General features: G+C 51.8%; 1 protein-coding gene across 3 annotated transcripts in view; it reads left to right on the top strand.

The window, feature by feature from the left end:
- The window catches only part of abhd3 (abhydrolase domain containing 3, phospholipase), a 154615-nt gene that overhangs the window by 63026 nt on the left and 70415 nt on the right, over positions 1 to 21174 (top strand). The window contains exon 1 of one of the 3 annotated variants that reach the window (XM_072467890.1): positions 10223 to 10439. The exons of the other annotated variants lie outside the window; for them this stretch is intronic. Coding sequence (XP_072323991.1) covers positions 10311 to 10439 — 129 coding nt within the window. The 5' untranslated portion in view covers positions 10223 to 10310. Of the gene's footprint in view, positions 1 to 10222; positions 10440 to 21174 lie in introns of those variants that run through there. 3 annotated transcript variants of the gene reach the window in all.

Genomic DNA, 21174 nt, shown 5'->3' with positions numbered 1-21174 from the left:
GTGGGGTGTGAGGGTGTGGACTGTGGGGTGGTGCAGAGTAGGCAGTGGGGTGTGAGGGTGTGGACTGTGGGGTGGTGCAGAGTAGGCAGTGGGGTGTGAGGGTGTGGACTGTGGGGTGGTGCAGAGTAGGCAGTGGGGTGTGAGGGTGTGGACTGTGCGGTGGTGCAGTGTTAGGCGGTGGGGTGTGAGGGTGTGGACTGTGGGGTGGTGCAGTGTTAGGCGGTGGGGTGTGAGGGTGTGGACTGTGGGGTGGTGCAGTGTCAGGCGGTGGAGTGGTGAGGGTGTGGACTGTGGGGTGGTGCAGTGTCAGGCAGTGGGGTGTGAGGGTGTGGACTGTGGGGTGCTGCAGAGTAGGCAGTGGGGTGTGAGGGTGTGGACTGTGGGGTGGTGCAGTGTCAGGCAGTGGGGTGTGAGGGTGTGGACTGTGGGGTGGTGCAGAGTAGGCAGTGGGGTGTGAGGGTGTGGACTGTGGGGTGGTGCAGAGTAGGCAGTGGGGTGTGAGGGTGTGGACTGTGAGGTGGTGCAGTGTTAGGCGGTGGGGTGTGAGGGTGTGGACTGTGGGGTGGTGCAGAGTAGGCAGTGGGGTGTGAGGGTGTGGACTGTGGGGTGGTGCAGTGTTAGGCGGTGGGGTGTGAGGGTGTGGACTGTGGGGTGGTGCAGTGTTAGGCGGTGGGGTGTGAGGGTGTGGACTGTGGGGTGGTGCAGAATAGGCAGTGGGGTGTGAGGGTGTGGACTGTGGGGTGGTGCAGTGTCAGGCAGTGGGGTGTGAGGGTGTGGACTGTGGGGTGGTGCAGTGTCAGGCAGTGGGGTGTGAGGGTGTGGACTGTGGGGTGGTGCAGTGTTAGGTGGTGGGGTGGTGAGGGTGTGGACTGTGGGGTGGTGCAGTGTTAGGCGGTGGGGTGGTGAGGGTGTGGACTGTGGAGTGGTGCAGTGTTAGGCGGTGGGGTGTGAGGGTGTGGACTGTGGAGTGGTGCAGTGTTAGGCGGTGGGGTGGTGAGGGTGTGGACTGTGGGGTGGTGCAGAGTTAGGCGGTGGGGTGTGAGGGTGTGGACTGTGGGGTGGTGCAGTGTCAGGCGGTGGGGTGGTGAGGGTGTGGACTGTGGGGTGGTGCAGTGTCAGGCAGTGGGGTGGTGAGGGAGTGGACTGTGGGGTGGTGCAGTGTCAGGCGGTGGGGTGATGAGGGAGTGGACTGTGGGGTGGTGCAGAGTTAGGTGGTGGGGTGGTGAGGGTGTGGACTGTGGGGTGGTGCAGTGTCAGGCAGTGGGGTGGTGAGGGTGTGGACTGTGGGGTGGTGCAGTGTCAGGCGGTGGGGTGTGAGGGTGTGGACTGTGGGGTGGTGCAGTGTCAGGCGGTGGGGTGTGAGGGTGTGGACTGTGGGGTGGTGCAGTGTCAGGCAGTGGGGTGGTGAGGGTGTGGACTGTGGGTGTGGTGCAGTGTTAGGTGGTGGGGTGGTGAGGGTGTGGACTGTGGGGTGGTGCAGTGTTAGGCGGTGGGGTGTGAGGGTGTGGACTGTGGGGTGGTGCAGTGTTAGGCGGTGGGGTGGTGAGGGTGTGGACTGTGCGGTGGTGCAGTGTTAGGCGGTGGGGTGTGAGGGTGTGGACTGTGGGGTGGTGCAGTGTTAGGCGGTGGGGTGTGAGGGTGTGGACTGTGGGGTGGTGCAGAGTTAGGCGGTGGGGTGGTGAGGGTGTGGACTGTGGGGTGGTGCAGTGTTAGGTGGTGGGGTGGTGAGGGTGTGGACTGTGCGGTGGTGCAGTGTTAGGCGGTGGGGTGGTGAGGGTGTGGACTGTGGGGTGGTGCAGTGTCAGGCGGTGGGGTGGTGAGGGTGTGGACTGTGGGGTGGTGCAGTGTCAGGGGGTGGGGTGGTGAGGGTGTGGACTGTGGGGTGGTGCAGTGTTAGGCGGTGGGGTGGTGAGGGTGTGGACTGTGGGGTGGTGCAGAGTTAGGCGGTGGGGTGGTGAGGGTGTGGACTGTGGGGTGGTGCAGTGTTAGGTGGTGGGGTGGTGAGGGTGTGGACTGTGGGGTGGTGCAGTGTCAGGCGGTGGGGTGGTGAGGGTGTGGACTGTGGGGTGGTGCAGTGTTAGGCGGTGGGGTGGTGAGGGTGTGGACTGTGGGGTGGTGCAGTGTTAGGCGGTGGGGTGGTGAGGGTGTGGACTGTGGGGTGGTGCAGAGTTAGGCGGTGGGGTGGTGAGGGTGTGGACTGTGGGGTGGTGCAGTGTCAGTCGGTGGGGTGGTGAGGGTGTGGACTGTGGGGTGGTGCAGTGTCAGGCGGTGGGGTGTGAGGGTGTGGACTGTGGGGTGGTGCAGAGTTAGGCGGTGGGGTGGTGAGGGTGTGGACTGTGGGGTGGTGCAGTGTCAGGCGGTGGGGTGGTGAGGGTGTGGACTGTGGGGTGGTGCAGTGTTAGGCGGTGGGGTGGTGAGGGTGTGGAATGTGGGGTGGTGCAGTGTCAGGCAGTGGGGTGTGAGGGTGTGGACTGTGGGGTGGTGCAGTGTCAGGCGGTGGGGTGGTGAGGGTGTGGACTGTGGGGTGGTGCAGTGTCAGGCGGTGGGGTGTGAGGGTGTGGACTGTGGGGTGGTGCAGTGTTAGGCGGTGGGGTGTGAGGGTGTGGACTGTGGGGTGGTGCAGAGTTAGGCGGTGGGGTGGTGAGGGAGTGGACTGTGGGGTGGTGCAGAGTTAGGTGGTGGGGTGGTGAGGGTGTGGACTGTGGGGTGGTGCAGTGTCAGGCAGTGGGGTGGTGAGGGTGTGGACTGTGGGGTGGTGCAGTGTCAGGCGGTGGGGTGTGAGGGTGTGGACTGTGGGGTGGTGCAGTGTCAGGCAGTGGGGTGTGAGGGTGTGGACTGTGGGGTGGTGCAGTGTCAGGCGGTGGGGTGGTGAGGGTGTGGACTGTGGGGTGGTGCAGTGTTAGGCAGTGGGGTGTGAGGGTGTGGACTGTGGGGTGGTGCAGAGTAGGCAGTGGGGTGTGAGGGTGTGGACTGTGGGGTGGTGCAGAGTAGGCAGTGGGGTGTGAGGGTGTGGACTGTGGGGTGGTGCAGAGTAGGCAGTGGGGTGTGAGGGTGTGGACTGTGCGGTGGTGCAGTGTTAGGCGGTGGGGTGTGAGGGTGTGGACTGTGGGGTGGTGCAGTGTTAGGCGGTGGGGTGTGAGGGTGTGGACTGTGGGGTGGTGCAGTGTCAGGCGGTGGAGTGGTGAGGGTGTGGACTGTGGGGTGGTGCAGTGTCAGGCAGTGGGGTGTGAGGGTGTGGACTGTGGGGTGGTGCAGAGTAGGCAGTGGGGTGTGAGGGTGTGGACTGTGGGGTGGTGCAGAGTAGGCAGTGGGGTGTGAGGGTGTGGACTGTGGGGTGGTGCAGAGTAGGCAGTGGGGTGTGAGGGTGTGGACTGTGAGGTGGTGCAGTGTTAGGCGGTGGGGTGTGAGGGTGTGGGCTGTGGGGTGGTGCAGAGTAGGCAGTGGGGTGTGAGGGTGTGGACTGTGGGGTGGTGCAGTGTTAGGCGGTGGGGTGTGAGGGTGTGGACTGTGGGGTGGTGCAGTGTTAGGCGGTGGGGTGTGAGGGTGTGGACTGTGGGGTGGTGCAGAGTAGGCAGTGGGGTGTGAGGGTGTGGACTGTGGGGTGGTGCAGTGTCAGGCAGTGGGGTGTGAGGGTGTGGACTGTGGGGTGGTGCAGTGTTAGGCGGTGGGGTGGTGAGGGTGTGGACTGTGGGGTGGTGCAGAGTAGGCAGTGGGGTGTGAGGGTGTGGACTGTGGGTGTGGTGCAGTGTTAGGCGGTGGGGTGGTGAGGGTGTGGACTGTGGGGTGGTGCAGTGTTAGGCGGTGGGGTGGTGAGGGTGTGGACTGTGGGGTGGTGCAGTGTCAGGCGGTGGGGTGGTGAGGGTGTGGACTGTGGGGTGGTGCAGTGTTAGGCGGTGGGGTGGTGAGGGTGTGGAATGTGGGGTGGTGCAGTGTCAGGCAGTGGGGTGTGAGGGTGTGGACTGTGGGGTGGTGCAGTGTCAGGCGGTGGGGTGGTGAGGGTGTGGACTGTGGGGTGGTGCAGTGTCAGGCGGTGGGGTGTGAGGGTGTGGACTGTGGGGTGGTGCAGTGTTAGGCGGTGGGGTGTGAGGGTGTGGACTGTGGGGTGGTGCAGAGTTAGGCGGTGGGGTGGTGAGGGAGTGGACTGTGGGGTGGTGCAGAGTTAGGTGGTGGGGTGGTGAGGGTGTGGACTGTGGGGTGGTGCAGTGTCAGGCAGTGGGGTGGTGAGGGTGTGGTCTGTGGGGTGGTGCAGTGTCAGGCGGTGGGGTGTGAGGGTGTGGACTGTGGGGTGGTGCAGTGTCAGGCAGTGGGGTGTGAGGGTGTGGACTGTGGGGTGGTGCAGTGTCAGGCGGTGGGGTGGTGAGGGTGTGGACTGTGGGGTGGTGCAGTGTTAGGCAGTGGGGTGTGAGGGTGTGGACTGTGGGGTGGTGCAGAGTAGGCAGTGGGGTGTGAGGGTGTGGACTGTGGGGTGGTGCAGAGTAGGCAGTGGGGTGTGAGGGTGTGGACTGTGGGGTGGTGCAGAGTAGGCAGTGGGGTGTGAGGGTGTGGACTGTGCGGTGGTGCAGTGTTAGGCGGTGGGGTGTGAGGGTGTGGACTGTGGGGTGGTGCAGTGTTAGGCGGTGGGGTGTGAGGGTGTGGACTGTGGGGTGGTGCAGTGTCAGGCGGTGGAGTGGTGAGGGTGTGGACTGTGGGGTGGTGCAGTGTCAGGCAGTGGGGTGTGAGGGTGTGGACTGTGGGGTGGTGCAGAGTAGGCAGTGGGGTGTGAGGGTGTGGACTGTGGGGTGGTGCAGAGTAGGCAGTGGGGTGTGAGGGTGTGGACTGTGGGGTGGTGCAGAGTAGGCAGTGGGGTGTGAGGGTGTGGACTGTGAGGTGGTGCAGTGTTAGGCGGTGGGGTGTGAGGGTGTGGACTGTGGGGTGGTGCAGAGTAGGCAGTGGGGTGTGAGGGTGTGGACTGTGGGGTGGTGCAGTGTTAGGCGGTGGGGTGTGAGGGTGTGGACTGTGGGGTGGTGCAGTGTTAGGCGGTGGGGTGTGAGGGTGTGGACTGTGGGGTGGTGCAGAGTAGGCAGTGGGGTGTGAGGGTGTGGACTGTGGGGTGGTGCAGTGTCAGGCAGTGGGGTGTGAGGGTGTGGACTGTGGGGTGGTGCAGTGTTAGGCGGTGGGGTGGTGAGGGTGTGGACTGTGGGGTGGTGCAGAGTAGGCAGTGGGGTGTGAGGGTGTGGACTGTGGGTGTGGTGCAGTGTTAGGCGGTGGGGTGGTGAGGGTGTGGACTGTGGGGTGGTGCAGTGTTAGGCGGTGGGGTGGTGAGGGTGTGGACTGTGGGGTGGTGCAGTGTCAGGCGGTGGGGTGTAAGGGGGGATGGGGACAGAGATGGGATGAGGGACTGCATGCATACAGTGGATTCTCACTTGGAGCTTCGCCTCCAACCTGGCACGGCGCTCCCTCCTGGCTGGCGCCTCCCCCGGCAAGGTCCAGTGCCCTCTGCTCGTATGGGGTCAGGGTGTGCAGCTGGGGCGACCCACCTCCGGTTCTTGCACGCTCCTGGAAATTGTGCGCTGTCTTGCCCTTGGGGGGTGGGGGGTGTTGCACATGGTTAGACGCACATTTGCAGGACGCACGTATGAACGCAACTTTATCACACGCAGGGGACACTCCGACCCACGCCATGGCACCTGCCCACGGAGGGGGGATCCACATGTGTCCCAGGTGCAATCAGCACCCCCTGCCCCCCCCCCAGGCCCCCTGCCCCCCCCCCCCACCCCCTGCCCCCCCGGCACTCTGCCCCCCCCGGCCCCCTGCCGCCCCCCCCGGCACCCTGGCCCTCCAGCCACCGGCACACCCCCCCCCACCCAGCGTGGGCAATGGGGGGGGGCATTGCCCGGGGCGCGGCTCAGGGAACTTACCCTCGCTGCTCTCTTGAGGTCATGCAGCTTCTTCCTGCACTGTTCCCCCGTGCTGGGGATGTGCCCCACAGTGCTGACTGCGGCCTCCACCTCTCGCCGTCCACGCCTCACGGTGCTGCTTGACTGCCGTTGTCCTCGTTGGGGGCAGAGGATGGCCCTGCGCTCCTCCACTGCATCCAACAGTGACTCCAGGTCACTGTCCCTGAAGCTGGGTGCGGTGTGACGGGGCTTCTCCATGTCGTCCCCCAGTGTTTCTGTGCGCCCTGCGCACTTCCTTATACGTGGCGCAGCGTCATCGTGGCGTCGCGCGATGACGGTGCCGCTCCAGCGCTCTGCACACCGTGTTCCTCACGACGCCGCTGCTGGCCCCCTCTCAGGCAGTGAATTGGCAGCGGCGTAGGCCCGTTCGCGCCGTCGTGGAACCCGACGGCATTCACGACGGCGCGGGCACTTGGTCTCCATATGGGAGAATTGCCCCCAATTAGTCTAGATGTCACCAATAAAGAACATCAAACATCATAATTACGACAAGCATTTATCTGCTTGCATGATTTTCCTTTAACAGTTGAGTTTACGTGGGTTAACATCTTTAAAAATATTGGACGAGAAATATCATATGAATGGAAGTACCACATAGAGATACTGGAGTGGTTCGGGATTGGAACAGGGTTCATCGCCTGGGTGAAATCCCTGTACAACGCTCCCACGTGAGCGTACAGACCAATACCACTTCCAGCTGCACAGAGGCACAAGGCAGGGACGCCTGTTATCCTCGCTACTCTTCGCCCTAGCGATCAAACCATTTGCGATCGCGCTTAGGGCGATGAAGAATTGGAAAGGTATCCGAAGAGGAGACAGAGAGTCTCGCTTTATGCACATGAGCTGCTCTTCTCGGACCCGCGAAGCAGCATGGAAGGAATCAATGTGATATTAGTTGCCGGTCTTCTTTTCCAAGTGCTGTGAGTTCACTGCGTCAGCAGCCCATACGTTGGAACAACCAGCAGGTTCAGACAGGCCAAAATGGGGGCTGTTTTGGGGAATGGGTACAGACTCAGGCTACAAACTTAACCTGAGCAAAAGCGAGATGTTCCCGGTGAATCCGCAAGGTGGAGGGGCAGAGCTGGAGGGGCTGCCATTTAAACAGGCCCAACACCAATTCCGCTACCTGTGGATCCAAATCACCCACGACTGGACAGAAATCCACAAGTGGAACCTGACCAGTCTGAGAGGAAATAGAAAAGGACCTGCAGAGATGGAACATACTCCCACTCTCCCTGGCGGGGAGGGTGCGAACGATCAAAATGAATGGACTGCCCAGGTTCCTCTTCCTGTTTCGATCCATTCCGATCTATATCCCGAAGGCGTTTAACTCACTGATTATGGAGTTTGTGTGGGGCGGGAAGAATGCAAGAATCCCAAAGAGAATACTGCAGAGAACGAGATCCATGGGGGGCCTAGCCCTCCCAAACCTGCAATATTACCACTGGGCAGCGACTGCGGAGAGAATAAAGGGGTGGATAAAGGAGCCAGAAGCTGAGTGCTGCTTATGGAAGAGGGCTCCTGCAGAGGGACCTCCCTCCAGGCCCTAGCCACGGTGGCTCTCCCATCCCCGCCCAATAAAAATTCAACAAGCCCTGTGCTGGTAGCAACACACCGGTCATGGAGTCAACAGCGATGGCATTTCTGACTAACCAAAATGTCCGACAAAGCCCCCATCTGCAATAACTACAGGTTCACGCCGGCGACTGTGGACGCCACCTTTAAAAAGGTGGATACAGGATGGGGGGGGGGGGGGGGGGGCGGGGGGGCGACGCTGACAGTTAGGGATTTTTACACCAACAGGCAAAAACGCTTGAAGAACTGACAGGAAGATTCCAACTGATGGGGGACAACAAACTCAGGTATTTATAAATCAAAGATTTCCTACGAAGGGAAACAAGGACCTATCCGCAACCACTACGACAATCACTGCGAGAGGATATTAAGGGCCTCAATAGGCAATAAGGGCAGACGGGTTCACGGGTGCTTTACCCACTCACCATAATATGGGGAAAGCGTCGAGGTGGGGGGAAGATGATGAGCCATCCACCAGTCGTATTTTACCTACTCCCCGCCAAAAACGCACCTGCCGGGTGCAGTGAAATTCACCCTGTTAACTCGATTTCTCTCCTCACAGATGCTGACAGACCCGCTGAGTGTTTGCAGCATTTTCCTGCTTATTTCAGATTCCCAACATCTGCAGTATTTTACTTTTGCTAAAGTATATGCTGGTCATAATAGTCTAAGAGCTGAATACCATTATCTTTCTTTTAGTACTTTATATGCAGCTCTAAGCAAATCTCTTTTGAAATTATGTTCTATTATTATGTATTCTATTGTATTATGTTCAATTTGCGGCAGTAAATAATTCAACAACACTTTTGTAGTGGGACATTAGTAATCAAAAAGGAAAATGGCATAAATCTGTCAGTTTACAAAGAAGATAATTGTACGAATAGAAAAGCATTTAGGCAGCACTCTACTTCCAATGTAAGGCAGTTTCCTGGGACACTGCTCTTCCCACTATCCAAATCCTTTATTCAGCTAACTTGTTTTTTTGCATGTTTGGAGGACTTTGTATCAAGGTTAAGCTGACTCACAGCTAAAAACGCTGTGCTTTCATATGTAGAGCCATCAGAAAAATGACTCCTAACTATAGGTAACGTTATACTGAGAGAATGCTATTAATCACAGATGTAAAGTACACCCATTATCAACGGTACTCTGATATAAAATGCCAAGCTCTCCACTGCTGGATTACATGAGCTACGGGTCATATTAAAGTCCTAATCCACTTACCCGCTAAATGAGCAGAGTTAGTTCCATGCACCGGTGTACTTGCATCATGATCCTGTGCTGTGTCATGATGGAAGCACACACAAAATTAAACATTTGAACATTAATATTGCACAGTTATTTCTAAACTAACAATATTCATCCATTAGCAGATATTCTCATTCTTATGAGGAAAAGCTGTTTTTAATCTTTGCCCCTCACCCTCAGTGAAGGAAGCTAACCTGCACAAAAAGGGTGAGCAGCCTATTTTGACCATGTGACCAACCCATCAACCAGTTCAATGTGGCATGAGCTGGTGCAGCTGTCACATTCCAACTAAATTTACTTTGCAGTCCTTCCCCTAGTGACTGTACACATCAACAGTCTAGAGCAAGAAGCTCATCAGCACGCCCTCCTAAAGTTCGTCTTCACAAAGCGTGAGGCCCAGAATACACATCATGCCAGGTAGTCAGAATAGATCAGAGATGTACCATCAGGGAGTGAACATCAGCAATTTGATGACACATCAGGCTGGGAATTACACCGTCAGCATTCTCACTCAGGAGCAGTTGCCCCTGTGTTGTTGAAACATTTTGCTCAAAGTGTATTTCTCTGATTCGATTTCCCAGGTTCGATTCCTTGCTGGGTCAATGTCTGTGCGGAGTCTGCACGTTCTCCCCGTGTCTGCGTGGGTTTCCTCTGGGTTCTCCGGTTTCCTCCCACAGTCCAAAGACATGCAGGTTAGGTGGATTGGCCATGCTAAATTGCCCTTAGTGTCCAAAAAGTTCAGGAGGGGTTATTGGGTTGGGGGATAGGGTGGAAGTGAGGGCTTACGTTGGTCGGTGCAGACTCGATGGGCCGAATGGCCTCCTTCTGCACTGTATATTCTATGTTCTATGATCTATAATTTTAAATTATTCTCTCCAATCTTTCTCTCAAATGGTGCTGGAATAATGGGCCAATTTTGTTTGTGTCTTACCAGTATTGATCTAAATGTGCATGGGCATACTGCAAATTGTAGCCATTGTCCCGAAATATCAGGACATATAAATTTCTAGTCACAAGTCTCTCGCGTTGTTTAGTATCAGCTCATTGCTAGAACTATCCATGCTTCCTCAGTCTCACTGCAATCTCCTTCCCTCCCAGCAAAATGATCCAGTGATCTGGCCACCCGTCCAACATCAAGTCCTGGATGAGCTGAAGTTTTCTGCAGCTCCACAAAGAGTCTAATTACGCTCTAGCTAGCACCCACACGCTTCTGCCTCTGACTCTGTCAACACCTCTGGCTGAGCTTCGGTGATGTCTAACCTCTGCATTTATTCAACCCTGAATGAACTTTAAAACTCACATCCAATCAGTCACTCTCCAGATTACATAGGCATATCAAGTGACTCTTCATTACACAACAATCCTTGACCTCCAACCCCAGTGACTATCCCACCTTTCTGTAATGATGTCATGCCAGAACCTGAGTTGAACTGAATGTTGGCTGCACATGTTACAGCCTCCTGAGCCTCTGCTACAAGGTGCTAGCAGCCAGCCTTTCCTTTTAAAAAAAATGAGAACACCCTTACAATAATCACTAATGTCATATGTAACATGAATGAATTGATCAGGGAACTATCAGTATATTTAGATATCAATCTGTTTGATACCAGGACAAGTTTTCTTTTTGCTTTAGGATGTGGTGCTGTCTACATCTATATTTATTTGTGCTCAATATCGAGGGTAAGAAGATTTATCACCTGCTATTTAATAGGTTTTACGTACTACTTAAGTACTGTATTTTGTAATTTATTTCCTGATAGCGATTTATGTTCTACATCTGTACAATGGGTATTTAATATATAACAACTGTTTATAAGGAGTGTTGCAAAGCTAAATACAATTGTGATTTTGCACTTTAGAAAGCATTTACTTAGATTATTTTAATTAGGATCTGATCTGTTATGAATATCATTTTATATTTTCAACCTATTAACTAATGTTTTCTATGCTGTTTTGTGGTTAAATTAATACCTTCCATAATGCATTAATTTACAGTTTGGTTTTGTATTAACTCTAATAAGACCCTGTAAGTTAGCTCACAGTGGCCGTCTATAAAAGCATCGCCTTTGCTGAACCATGATGAAGAAAAACTCCAGGTTCAATGTCTAGTCCACTCTAACAAATTGAAGTTATTGCTGCATACTGCATTTTACTGTATTCATTGCATCATAGTTTTGCCTGAAAGGTGGATCATTATGATGCCATAATAGGATGGTAGCTGTGGAGATTAATTATGAGGATATAATGAATGGTGGACATGTAAGATAGTTTTATCGTGTGATTGAGTGAGATGGACCACAGACAAATATCACGTATGGTGTATATAAAACAAGCAGTCAGCAGTGAGACATGAGGCCAGGGATAATCAAAATCATAACACAGCATATCTTGGGGTACAATATTGACTGCAATACCTTTTTCAAAATAGTCTACAAAAAAAATACAACTTTTATTGTTTTTGAAGGTAGAAGGGATCAAAAAGTGCCTCATTTTCATTGGAATGCCTGTGCCATGATTATGTTTTACAATGTGGGGCTGAATTTTCAGGCCCCACAGGAACTGAGGCAGATTGGGCCCAAAAATATCAGCTTCAACATTGGTTTTCCTGATACCTTGTAATAAGTCCCTTCACCAGAATTCCTTTTATTAACAAAACCAACAGCAGTACAACCATATGAATTTAGTTTGCTATCTACATTGGGAGTGCAGAGGTTCTGGCACTCCGTGTTATATACAAAGAAGAGGTTCCCCGATTGGGCCACTAATCAGGGAACTCATATTCCAATTGGCCAATCTCAAAGGTCTGGTCTAAGTCATTACACACCCCATTCCCAGCATCAGCCATTTTTACAGAGGCAGGTTTGGGGTTGGCAGTGTTGTCTGTCCCCAAAAGGCAGGCAGCCAATCAAGCTCTAAGGGCATTGTTAAGTGTAATTAAAGGAGGTTGACTGAGATTTTCCGGAAGTGGGCAACCAGCCATAGGCAGTTAAAATGACATAACCGACAAATGGTCTACATTTGAAATGTTAACTTGTCCTTTTTGTCACAGGTCCTGACTAACCTGCTGAATACCACTATGATATGGAATGGAAATCATAGACATATGAGAAAGATATAAATTAATTTGATTTGAAATCATAGCACTGAAAAATTGTCCAGTCAAATATTCATTCAATTATTCTTTATATTGGATTGGATTGGATTGGATTTGTTTATTGTCACGTGTACCGAGGTACCGAGTTAGTCACCGTCTAACCACATTATTTTTCTGCATAAACCAAAATCTTCATATTATTCAACCAAATATATCTGCGCTATTAGCCTATGTTGGATTAATGGTAATTTACCATAATGGGATTAATTGAAATATTTTTCCAGTAGCTTTCAGAGGAATGATTTTAAAGCAGTGAGTTATATATCGTGAGACCACAACAAGTGGCCAATAATTCATCTGAAGGAGAGAAAATCACCTGAAAAAACTCAAGTACATAAATCCATTATAACAATATTGAAGATATGAAGCTCCATGGGTTGGCTTATTCCATTTTAATCCCATTCCGCCATGTAAATGCCATATGTGCGGTCGATGTGCGATGATACACACATTTTACCAGCATCATTGAGTTTTTTAGTACCATATGTTTACCAATTGATACTTAATATTTGATTACTATGAAATAACACAGTCAGCAACCTGTATTATTGAAGATTTCTTCTCACACCTAAAAGGTGAGATTCTCTGGCCTCCCCGCAACAGGGAGATGGCCCACCATTAGCTGGCAGTGGGATCTTCTGTTCTCACGGCTGTCAGCAGGATTTCCCATTGAATCTATCCCGCGTTGCCAGGAAACCCACAGCCGTCAGGTGGAGTGGAAGATCCTGCTGGTGTGAACAACCAAAAGATCTCGCTGCAGGCAGGATCTTCCCGGTCCCACCAACAATGTACCCCTCCCGTGGGTTTCCTGGTGGCCTAGAGTGGATTCAATGGGAAATCCCATTGACAGCGGCGAGGAAGAAGATCCCACCGCCTCTCACCGCAAAGAAACACACCACAGGGAGGCAAGAGAATCTCGCCCAGACTCTAAACTTTCTCTTTTGCCACTGTTTTCATGACTTTATCATATTACTCTTTCTATAATCGTCATACATATCAATGTTTGAATTAGCATTAGCCACAATCACAGATAGGGATTAAGGCAGAGCAAGTTCTTTCACCTTCAGCCCTCCTCCGGGTCTCTTCTTCCTCATGCTGTTGCCGATATGTCATTGAAAGCTGCTGCACACTAAAGAAGCAGCGGTTGCAGCAGGAAAAATTGAGGAGAACTTAACCAACCATGACATAGGATTTTTAATGTTAACATTTGCTGGACAGTACACTCCTGTTCTATTCCCTCGCGAAATGCACTACCTATTAAGGAGATGGTTGGGCTGGTAGAAAGAAAGAAAGGGGAGAGGGGGTGGTGGTGGCAACAGCAGTGTGACATTTGGAAGGACTGCAGTAGACAGCATTCCAAATGAATGAAATAAATATGTAGACAAAGAGACTGAGTTTGAACCCCTTATCTTATCGATAAAACGTCTTTCTCTCAGGAATCTATAATCTACTGCTACTGGGAGAAATAAATGCAAAGCAATGTTTAAATGCCCCCCATCACCACCACTGTCCCGAATCAGGCGCAAAGAGGCTGTCCAAACGGGTCGTACAGTTTAAATTTGGGAAACCACTGTGCTGTCCTGTTTCCAGTTTGAAAAGTTAAACTGTGGTGGTTGTCTATTCCTTTTTGGTAGAATTCGGCATTTTGGAACTTGGCTACTCGAGACGTTGGAAGTGTCCTCAATCCCTTCAATAGATGGTATTTCCTGGGTATTTATTCCAGTATCTGTCACTATAGGTATTGGAAAGACCTCAGAAACTGAATCTGAACATGTCACTGTGTCTGGTCTCTGTTCCGAAGTATCGCTCTCTCGATATTCCAAGGGAAGAACCTCTTTGAGAAGTTTCAGTGAAGTCAGTTGATGAAGCCAGTGGCTGATCAGCATGATGTCGCCAAACTCTTTCATCGTCCGCTTGTGCGGTATATGATATTGAACCTGTCTATTGTTGGTGGTGCAGCCCCTAGCTAACACTCTCTCTCCCTGATTGAATACTTGCTTTTTAGAGTTTTGCTCCCTCTTAGCAATTTGTGTTTGTCATTGTTGTTTGACAATCTCTGAAGTATCAGGTTGAGCTAACAAATCAAACTGTCTATAGTTTCCTTTTGAACAACATAATTTCAGGTGAACTCTGAGTGTAGCATGTACAGTGTTCCTGCAAGATATTAAAAATTTGTTCACTCTTCAAGCCAATGTCCCTTGTTCTTTCGATACTTTGATGGAATGCTTTCATAATTGCACAAAATGCTCGGTCAATCCATTCATTACAGGATGATACGGAGTTGACTTCAAATGGTGTAAACGTTTCCCTCCAAGCAGTCCTCAAACTCCTTCAAAGTAAACTGAGTACCATTATCACTAACAATCTGCTCCAGTGTTCCAAATCTTGCACATATTTCATCCAGTTTCTCAATGGTCTGCTCAGTCTTTGTTGACTTCATTATCGTGACTTCTGGCCATTTAGATTACATCCACAATCACTAAGAACATGCGTCCCTGCAGTGGACTAGTATAATCAATGTGTATTCTCTGCCATGGCTGTGTCAGCCATTCCCACAGATGCAAGGGTGGAGTGTTCCTTAGTTTTGCACAGGATTGACATTTCCAAACTTTCTCTCCAATTTGAGCATCTAATCCTGGCCAACAAAAATAACTGCGTGCCAGTTCTTCCATTCTTACCATACCAGGATGCCCCTCATGCAATGTCAACTTCTGTCTTAGGGTGATGTAGGGCTTGAGGTCTGGATTTTTCCTATGAATGTTTGACAGCATTCCTTTTTGGACCTTGTCCATCACCTTCCTCATTACTGGATTGGTTCTTGTATATCTGAACTTGAGGAGAAGTCACCGGTACACTATCCACGAGAGAAAAATACAGGATATTGACAAAATGTTCTTCAGGTTCTTGCTTGACTTGTAACTGCAATTGTGACAAAGCAGCAGTATTTGCATGCTGCTCTGACTTGCGATATTGGATATTGTAAGTATGTGCCAACAACATCAATGACCATCTTTGTAATCTGCTAGCCGCCAAAGAAGGTGTACCAGTATAGAACCCAAGGATTGTGGTCAAGGGTTGATGATCCGTTAAAAGTGTGAAATGACGCCCATAATGGTAATGGTGGACCCTTCTTGCACAGAAAATGATGCTCAAAGCCTCTTTTTCTAGCAGAGCCTAATTCATTTCTGCGTTATGTAGCCACCTGGGTTGACCACTTCCCGGCTTAAAATGGAGAACCGCAAAGATTAAAGGGAAATTCAGCCAACACAGGCAAAACGAGCAAGTGCAGAAATCCTGTGTATTGGAACTTGCAAAAACCAGACAGCACTGAAACCAGCAGCCATCTGCATAGTAATGAGCGAATCCCAGGCACAATTGATACACTTCATGTGAATAAGACCACGCCAGACTCCTCGGCGCCAGCAGGAGCCAAGACAAAGGGAGGCCAACGGACATTTACGGACCGCCCAGCGATTAGGGAACAACTCGAGTATTGGAGAAATCGATCCAAGTGATCGGAACGCAGTCCAATCATTTGGAACCAGGTACAGGGTCTGCCCTGAAGGGTGGGAAGCCCCTGGGGACTATAAAGTAAAGCCCCCAAGTTCAAATTGGTCTTCTTGGCAGGGTCATTCAACAACGCGAATCAACCCAAGAGTGAACTGCCCAGCTGCCGCACCAACCAAGTAAGTCTCCAGTCAACGCTCGCTACGAGATTAGGCGCTTCTAGCTACAAGTCCATACCAGCTTTTGAATCCTGCAGACTCAGGACCTGAACAAAAGGCCATTGGTTCCCCTGACCTGGTGGGCCAATTCTGAAGCTAAGTATAGGCCTTTTAGTGATAGAAATAGTCTAGAAAGTAGAGTTATATGCATAAGTAGTGACTTACTGTATATAATAAATGTATTTTGATTTGAATCTTACTAATTGGTGTGTTGAGTTATTGATCAGTACTTGAACTTGAACCTCGTGCAGTATCATAAAGATACCTGGCGACTCTAGAGCAAAGGTTATAGAAACAGAGCAAATTACGAATTAAGAGCCAACCAAAAGTAAGAACATTTACTGGTGACTTCCTGACGGGACCCGACTTAGAAGTGGCTGAACCACTCCGGGAGAACCCAAAAATTTGAATTAGAATCCAATTGGGAACAGAAAAACCACAAGTGTTCAAGCAGTTCTGATCAATCCTCGTAATTCGGAAGTGTGTTAATGCATGCATAACTAACAGGGCTATAAGGTAAAACTGATAGATTTTTGTTGCGAAAAAACTGTCGGGAGTTTGTATTCCGGGAAATAGTGAAAGCCGTACCCATAATTACAGAACCGCCTTAGTACCCCTCGTTCCATATTTTAAGAGAGTATTTAGAGAGGAAAGATGGCAATGCAGGCAATGCAATGCCTCATGAACCCTGAAGAATTTGTGGTCGCAGCGACCAGCAGCAGAGAAGGACAGTGTCCCGTTTGGGAAGAAGAAATCAGGAAGTACCTCAAAGGGAAAGGATGGCCCCTTTGGAGTGAGTTCTGTGAGAATAAGGAAACAGGACCCGGGAGTATAGGACATGCTTGGTGGGAGAACCTGTCAGAGATCCATAAGAAAAGCTTGGGAAAAGCTTGCAAGCCGATGGCAATCATGTCCTGTTTTGCACAATTGCGAGGCACAGAGGAGGTCGTTCGGACGCTCCGCAAAGAGATAGAGGAGACACATCGAATGAGCAAGGTCGATGTTAGCGAGATCGAGAAAGAGAATATAGAGTTGAGAAGGAAGTTGGCAGCAAAGGACGGAGAGGTGGATGATGCCAAGTTGGCACACCAGTCTTGTCTAGCGCATCTGAGCAGCTTCCAAACCCAATATGAAAAGGTCTATCAGGACACTCAACGTGCAGTCCTGGTAAGAGAAGAGACAGAGAAACAGGTAGAGGCATTGCAAAGGCAGTGCAGCGATTTAAACGCAGCGTTAAGAGCACTCCATGCTGCCACCACGGGGCACAGACAAAGTTCATTAGATCATGCGAAATGCAGGAAGCAGATTGCGGAACTGCAGTCTTTGCTTTCAGTACAAAATGGGTTTCAGAGCACCTTTGGATCCCAATTAGATGAGGAAGACGGCCCTGATTGGCAAGAATTAAATGAAACCGCGCATAGGTATGTTCAGGGAACATGTGCGCAAGGAAAGCCCCAAAGGAGAAAAGCACCCCAACCCCCCACAGAGCAGATAGATCAGGTTCCCATGAATCCAGTCACTACCCATCGCACAGTCACATCGGAAGGAGACGCAGAATTCCTTTACACCACCCCCTTAACCGTGAAACAATTACGGGACGCGTGCGCAAAGATCACACCGTCCCTCCCCACCTCAGACCCCCACCACTTCTTTGCTAGAGTGAAGCAGCAGGCGACCATGTACGGCCTGGATGAGCGTGAGCACGTGAAGCTCACAGTTTTGAGTGTCGACCCTTCAGTCGTAGCAGCCCTTCCCGACCCACAGAATGTAGGAGGAGGCACCCTTGCAGAGATGCACGCTGCGATCCTAGATGCGATCGGCTACAACAGAGGTGACCCAGTAGAAGGCCTGAATAAGTGCAGGCAGAAAAAGACAGAACACCCCATAGCGTTTGCTGGACGCCTGTGGATCCATTGCACAGCCGTTTTCGGTAATCTAGACCACGCCCATTTGTCCCAAGAAGGTATGGCCAAATGGACCCGCACCCTTATCTCGCATGCCACAGAGGCAGGACAAAAAGCCTGTACCAATTATGACCCCTCGGAAGAAGCGCACAACAAAAAGTGGGTTTTAAAAAGATTGTCCTGCGCTTGTGAGCAATCAATTGCAGGCAAAACCGCATTTATAGCACCCGATGAAGAGCAGGTAGAAATGAACCCAGTTAAAGCACACCAGAACACCGCATGGGTAAATGAGGGCAGGAACAGCCAACCCCAGCCCAAAGCTCAAGAATGTTACAATTGCGGACAATTAGGACATTACGCACGAGAATGTCAAGCCCCCCTGAAACAGCAACCGAATCAGCCCACAAATGCCCTCCGAACCAGCAAAGACACCAACAGCCCCGACCCCCCACCCAGGGAACCATACCCAAGGGAACAATGCACCAGAGAGCTTGCTCCACCTTATGTGCCCCAGGGGTCATGTTACAACTGTGGGCAGCCAGGACACTTCGCCCGAGATTGCAGGAGACCCCCACCAGCTAGACTAGCCCCCAGATATGAAAGAGAACACCACCCACAGCAGCTACAAGGACCCAACTGCCCCATGCAAACTGTGAGCGCTTACTCACCACTTCTCCTGGCAGGGACACCTCAGCAAGGCCACTTCATTTTTGTTTCACTCATCCTTCCTCTCTTCGGCCACACTACTCTGCCTCCATATGCTCGTTACACCCCAGTCCAAATGTGATTTACGATGTCCTTTCTGATGAAACCTGCAGCATGTTGTTCAATGTTTGTTCGTTAATGTTATCGTTAAGTGTTGTGTGTAAACTCGAAAGTTTTCACAACCCCACGTCACCACTCCTTTAACTCCCCCCAGCTGTTAAAGGTACAAGTTTGTCCCAGACAATAGTTCAGAGGAACTAGTCTGTCGGCAGACAACAATCATAACTACTCTCCTGATTCAAAGGTAATCACGAGAGGCAGCCCACCACGATTCTTTTTTTTTTTCATTTCTTTTTTTAAAAAAATATATTTATTAAAGTTTTTTAACACAATTTTTCTCCCTTACAAACAATAACCCCCCTCCACCCCCCCGTCGTAACAAAAAAAACAAACGAGAAATCGCGCAGAGCAAGATATATACATGGCAAAATGATATATTTACACAGCTATGTACACTGGCCCTCACCCATACGTGCCAGTTTCCCCAACCCTTCATGTTATCTCTTGCGCATCCACCCTCCCAGGCAGTCCCCCCTTTCCCCCCACCCCCCCTCCCAGGACATTCCCCCCCCCCCCCAAGGTTGCTGCTGCTGCTGACCGACCTTCCTCTAACGCTCCGCGAGGTAGTCTAGGAACGGTTGCCACCGCCTGTAGAACCCCTGCGCAGACCATCTCAAGGCGAACTTAATCCTCTCCAACTTTATGAACCCAGCCATATCATTTATCCAGGCCTCCAGGCTGGGGGGCATCGCCTCCTTCCACATTAGCAAGATCCTTCGCCGGGCTACTAGGGACGCAAAGGCCAGAATGCCGGCCTCTTTCGCCTCCTGCACTCCCGGTTCGTCCACTACTCCAAATATTGCTAGCCCCCAGCTTGGCTTGACCCGGACTTTCACCACCTGAGATATTGCTCCCGCCACTCCTCTCCAGAACCCCTCCAGTGCCGGGCATGACCAAAACATATGGACATGGTTCGCCGGGCTCCCTGAGCACCTTCCACATCTGTCCTCTACCCCAAAGTACCTACTCAACCTCGCCCCCGTCAAGTGCGCTCTGTGGACCACCTTAAATTGTATCAGGCTGAGCCTGGCACACGAGGAGGAGGAATTAACCCTACCTAGGGCATCAGCCCACAGACCTTCTGCGATCTCCTCCCCCAGCTCCTCCTCCCATTTACCTTTCAACTCTTCTACCAGCACTTCCCCCTCTTCTTTCAACTCCTGGTGTATTTCCGACACCTTGCCCTCCCCGACCCATACACCCGAGATCACCCTATCTTGAACTTCTTGTGCCGGGAGCAACGGGAATTCCCTCACTTGTCGCCTCACAAAAGCCCTCACCTGCATATATCTAAAGGCAGTTCCCGGGGGTAACTCGAACTTCTCCTCCAGTGGCCCTAGGCTCGCAAACGTCCCGTCGATGAACAGGTCCCCCATTCTTTCAATCCCCGCCCGATGCCAGCTCTGGAACCCCCGTCCATCTTCCCCGGGACAAACCGGTGGTTACCCCTGATCGGGGACCACACTGATGCTCCCATTACACCCCGGTGCCGTCTCCACTCGCCCCAGATCCTTAGCGTTGCCGCCACCACCGGGCTCGTGGTATACTTTGTCGGTGAGAGCGGCAGCGGTGCCGTCACCAACACCCCCAGGCTCGTTCCTTTACAGGACGCCATCTCCATCCTCTTCCATGCCGCCCCCTCTCCCTCCATAACCCACTTGCGGATCATCGCCACATTTGCTGCCCAGTAGTAGCTCCCCAGGTTTGGCAGCGCCTCGGTCCCTACTGCGTTCCAGGAACCCTCTCCTTACTCTCGGGGTCTTATTCGCCCACACAAACCCCATAATACTCCTGCCTACTCTCTTAAAAAAAGCCTTAGTGATCACGATGGGAAGGCACTGAAACATAAACAGAAACCTCGGAAGGACCACCATTTTGACCGACTGCACTCTACCCGCCAGCGAGAGCGGTAACATGTCCCATCTTTTGAAATCCTCCTCCATTTGCTCCACCAACCTTGTCAGATTCAGTTTATGTAGGGTCCCCCAACTCCTGGCTATCTGGATCCCCAGATACCGAAAGCTCCCCTCCGCCCTCCTCAGCGGTAGGTCCCCTATCCCTCTTTCTTGGTCCGCCGCCTGTAATACAAAGAGCTCACTCTTCCCTACATTGAGCTTATAGCCCGAAAACTCCCCAAACTCCCTTAGAGTCTGCATGACCTCCACCATCCCCTCCATTGGATCCGCCACGTACAGCAACAGGTCATCCACATATAGCGACACCCGATGCTCTTCTCCCCCTCGGAACACCCCCCTCCATTTATTAGACTCCCTCAATGACATGGCCAATGGTTCGATCGCCAATGCGAACAACAGGGGGGACGGGGCACCCCTGCCTCGTCCCTCGGTACAGTCGAAAGTACTCCGAGCTCCGCCGGTTCGTCACTACACTCGTCATCGGGGCTCTGTAAAGGAGCTTAACCGAATTGATAAACCCTACCCCGAACCCAAACCTACGCAGCACCTCCCAGAGGTACTCCCACTCTACTCGGTCAAAGGCCTTCTCCGCGTCCATAGCTGCCACTATCTCCGCCTCTCCCTCCTCCGATGGCATCATTCTCACGTTTAAGAGCCGCAGCACATTGGTGTTTAGTTGCCTGCCCTTTACAAATCCCGTCTGGTCCTCGTGGATTACCCCCGGGACACAGTCCTCGATCCTCGTGGCCAGCACTTTTGCCAGCAACTTTGCATCCACATTGAGGAGTGAGATCGGCCTGTACGATCCACATTGCAGTGGGTCCTTGTCCCGCTTTAGGATCAAAGAAATTGTCGCTTTCGACATTGTCGGGGGCAGGGTCCCCTCCTCTC

The sequence above is a fragment of the Scyliorhinus torazame genome, chromosome 11 (assembly GCF_047496885.1).
Source record: "Scyliorhinus torazame isolate Kashiwa2021f chromosome 11, sScyTor2.1, whole genome shotgun sequence".
Lineage (NCBI taxonomy): Eukaryota > Metazoa > Chordata > Chondrichthyes > Carcharhiniformes > Scyliorhinidae > Scyliorhinus > Scyliorhinus torazame.
Note: the sequence above shows the minus strand (reverse complement) of the source record. Positions and strands in the feature narration are given on the sequence as shown.